This window comes from Akebia trifoliata, chromosome 16, assembly GCF_017979445.1.
Source record: "Akebia trifoliata isolate Shusen 1 chromosome 16, ASM1797944v1, whole genome shotgun sequence".
NCBI lineage: Eukaryota > Viridiplantae > Streptophyta > Magnoliopsida > Ranunculales > Lardizabalaceae > Akebia > Akebia trifoliata.
In genome coordinates this window covers 395,301-399,366 of record NC_141390.1, presented here as the reverse complement: position 1 = coordinate 399,366, position 4,066 = coordinate 395,301, and the positions used below count along the sequence as shown (strand labels likewise).

The following is a 4,066-nucleotide window of genomic DNA, read 5'->3' as shown; positions in this document are numbered from 1 at the left end:
TATTTCAATTGAAATGGTAAGATTTTTCCCCTAACTCCTTTGTTGTTATACATATTTTTCGTTCAACGACCTTATAAAGTTTGTTAATTTTATAGGTGTTAAAAACAAGACTCTGACCCCACTCCCATTCTTGAAGCCATCATCAAGGATAGGGAGTTCAAGAAAAAGCTCACTTCTATCTCTCCCTCCCCCCCCCAATTGTCTCTTCTCATCAGCCAGGAGAGCATCATTCCCGATCTAGGCTTCTTTCTTCCACCACCTCCTCCTCGTTCAACCTCAGGTCCTCTTCTAACATTAAAACAAACTAAAAGATGAGCTCCCAACTCAGAGCCCACACCCCCGCAAGCGGCATGCCAACCTCAATGACCCAATCCCCATTCCCATCATTGTCCTCCCCCCCCCCCCCGACCCTTCTCATGTTCCTACCCTGACACTCTCTCAAATTGGTTCCCAACTTGGGAATGGTGACTTAGCCAACCAAGTCACACAACTGGCTCTGGGGGGCAGCTTTTGAGCAAACAACATAAGAGGAACACTCTTCAGAGGGATCAGGAGGTGATCATGATCTCTTATAATTGTAAGGACCAAATCAACGGAAAATTATATTTTTGATATTATTGATCTCAAATGTATCTATCTTTTATTTTAAAAACTATTTTTTTTAACACAAATTCTAGATTTTTCCCTGTAGACACCAGCAATGAGGACCAAACCACAGGGATTCTATCTTTTATTTTAAAAACTATTTTTTTAACACAAATTCTAGATTTTTCCCTGTAGACACCAGCAATGAGGACCATACCACAGGGATTTTGATCAATCAAGTAAGACCCACTTAAGCCTTTCAGCGAGTTTGTCACTTTAAAATCATTGATTATTACCAGTGAGATCGCAAATAATTTTAATCAGCGAATATTCGTGAGTTCAAATCGAGTTTACCCATAAAAAAAATAAAAGAGTGCGTAAGCTTATATTTAGTAAATTTGCAAATGGTATGTGAGTTACGTGAATTAGGAAGAAAACATCTTATTCACATTTAATTTGAGAACTAAGAGATGGCTAACATCAAAACAACATCAAGGTCACCATTAAGAAGAGGTGCATACAATTCTAGCTACAAATTCCTCAATATTTTTATCTGAGCTTCCACCTCCATTAGTTGCCTCTTTAACCAATTCCTTCCACCTTTTTAAGTTTGTCTTTATCTCTTCTCCTTTCTCTCCATTCATGACTTCCCTAATGCAACCATCTATTTCATCCCTTCGAACAATCCCCTTCTCATCTTTCTTAGCTTTGATTCCCACTCTCCAAACATCCTCCACGAACTTAGCATTAGTAGTTTGATCTGCAAAATTCGGCATTGCAACCATTGGCACACCCAAGCACAATGCCTCTAACGTAGAGTTCCATCCGCAATGAGTTATAAAACATCCTATTGATGGATGGGCTAACACCTCCAATTGAGGACACCATTTCACTACCAACCCTTTCTCTAACATCTCCTCCGTGAACGTGAACTTGGTATCCACTTCAACCCTAGCAATTACCCACAAGTAGTAGTTATTGCTCCTCCTCATCAGTCCTGACATTAGTTCTTCCATTTGCTCTGCACCTAGCTTGGCGATAGTCCCAAGCGAGACATAGATGACCGATCTAGTCTGTTTCGTGTTTAACCACTCCATGCAAGTATCCAAGTTGGCTGTGGAGAGATTAAGACCATCTTTGAAGAGATTAAGAACATTGCGTTTGTCACCTTTGACTCGATAATCTTGGTAAATAGATTGCACGGTTGGTCCGATCGTCATTATCCGCCTTGGCCATTGCTTTTCCATCCAAGTTACTACCTATAAGGATTTAGAACATGGAAAATTAGAATTTCCAATAATAATAAAATCCTCATCAATGATCCAACTAATTAAAATTGATGAAAATAGAATAGTATTCCAAATAGGTAGTAAAAGGAAGGTCTATTGAGATAGTTTGGTCATGTCATATCAATTGAATGTTTCAGTTAATGAGAAAAACGATATGGTATCGGCTGATACATACGCAATATACATTCCTGAAATGTTCAATATTCCAAGATCAATATTTCGTACATTCCGATATTTTAAACTATAGTCAGGTCTGGTAAAGATCAATTACAGTCCCAATCAAAAGAATGAACATAAGGCATGACTTGAAGCATAATTAAACAAAGAATTGCCCATATGAAACCCCATATTTTTGGGATAAGGCTTCAATTACGATAGAGATGGATATGATGAAATATATAGGACCGAAGTACCAACCTCATCCTCCAACTTATCAAATGTGTTGAAAAAGATCCAATCTACTTCATTGACCTTCGAGAATTGATTCAAAAAGTATGGCAACATCCTTGGGTACGATTTGGTATCAATAACATAAGTCGGTAATTCATTTAGTTCAAGCACTGGCAATCCAGGCGTGGATACGATCGGCCCTTTTACAGGGATAGTCAACAACCCACGGTGCAAATGGTAGTAAATGGCATTGACGGCACACGTTTGAGTGAAAAATGGAGCGCCAAATAGCCCGTGCCGTTTAGCTAAATCTAGACCCCATGGTGTAAAAGAGTCATATATGAGGCATTTGATGGGGTACTTAGTGCCATTGTATTTCTCAATAAGCTTAGACAAGCTGATTGAACCGACCACTTCTAAACGCTCAAAATAAACTTCAAATGATCCTGCTTGTAACATTCCTCCTTCATCGGAGCCATCGGAAAATGGTTCAATTGTGACCGCTCCAGATTTAGGTTTCATAGTCTCGGCAATGAAGCAGGGGATGGCCAATGTAACTTTGACTCCTTTGGAGGATAAGCGCTTAGAGAATTGGAGCATTGGGTTTATGTGGCCTTGAGCAGAGAATGGGAGCACTAGAACATGGGCTTTCCAAGCATTCTCTTCTTTTTCCATTTCTTTCTCCAACACAACAAGTTATTTAAAAAAAAAAAAAAAAAAGTGTTAGAAAACATGATTTTAAGAAACAGATTTTGGGACTACTCAAAGGATTTGACAATAATTAATGAATTTATATATTTGTTTGATATCAAATTAATTAGATTTTCTCTTACTTACTGAATTAGCAGCTTTGCTACTAGATTAATAACAGATTCTACATAAAATTTTTATTTTAAGTTGATAACAAATATATACATTTAAATTCTTTACAAACCAAATATTATTAAATGAAAAAAGAAAAGAAAAGAAAACTAATTCAAAATGGTTGATTCAGCCCAAAAACATGCCAATTTGAATCATGGTTTCAAATCTAATCCAAGTTTAATGCCCCCCCCACAAAAAAAAAAAAAAGAAATGCATTATTGTATTTGATCTTCTCTACCATACCTGGTTTCTTGTTTAAATCCTATCTCCTCAAATGCTTCTTCCTCACCACTCTTTCTTTCAATTGGTATTGATCTACTATTTTAATGGGGCCTCAAAGTCTATAGTGTTGGGGATGAGTAGGTAGGATAAGTGGTGATTAGAGATTTGGGGATGTTGTACCTTTCGTTATGAATTCATGGGGTGCTTTTAGAGACTGTAGATGGCAGGATACCTTTTCAGTCTTCAATGTTGAAAGGGAACAGACCTGTTAGGAAAAATAATTGAAGCCCCCATCCCGCTTTAAACTTACGATAGAACCGTCGTCTATCACTAAAGAAAGTATCCCACTTATTAAGAAGTAGGACGTAAAATAAACATTAAAACCACGTATCACAGAACGAGGTCCACACATTGCAAACATGGTCACAAAGTCGGTCTATGGGTTTAAAACGGTAAAAAAATAAAAAATATTTGAAACATAAAAATATATATTAAAAATTATAAAAAATATATATTAAAAATTATATATAAAATATTTATTTTAATTTATTATATATTTTCAATATAACATGTCCTCAAACATAATCCTACTGGTTATGAGGTCAAAAAAAAAAAATTACTCAATCAACATATCATTTGTTCAAATTAATATATTATTTAAAAAATAAAAAATCATAAGATCAAGATATTATCATCAGATCTCATATTTCTACATT

At 36.1% G+C, this 4,066-nt stretch overlaps 1 protein-coding gene across 1 annotated transcript; it reads right to left on the bottom strand.

The window, feature by feature from the left end:
- Positions 1 to 922: 922 nt before the first annotated feature.
- LOC147382123 (mogroside I-E synthase-like) lies at positions 923 to 3,537 on the bottom strand. The gene is made up of 3 exons (XM_086428769.1): positions 3,372 to 3,537; positions 2,292 to 2,941; positions 923 to 1,844 (listed from the first exon to the last, which is right to left on the bottom strand). Exons 2-3 carry the CDS (start codon positions 2,937 to 2,939, stop codon positions 1,089 to 1,091), a joined length of 1,404 nt encoding a protein of 467 aa, XP_086284895.1. The 5' UTR covers positions 2,940 to 2,941; positions 3,372 to 3,537; the 3' UTR covers positions 923 to 1,088.
- Positions 3,538 to 4,066: the final 529 nt, after the last annotated feature.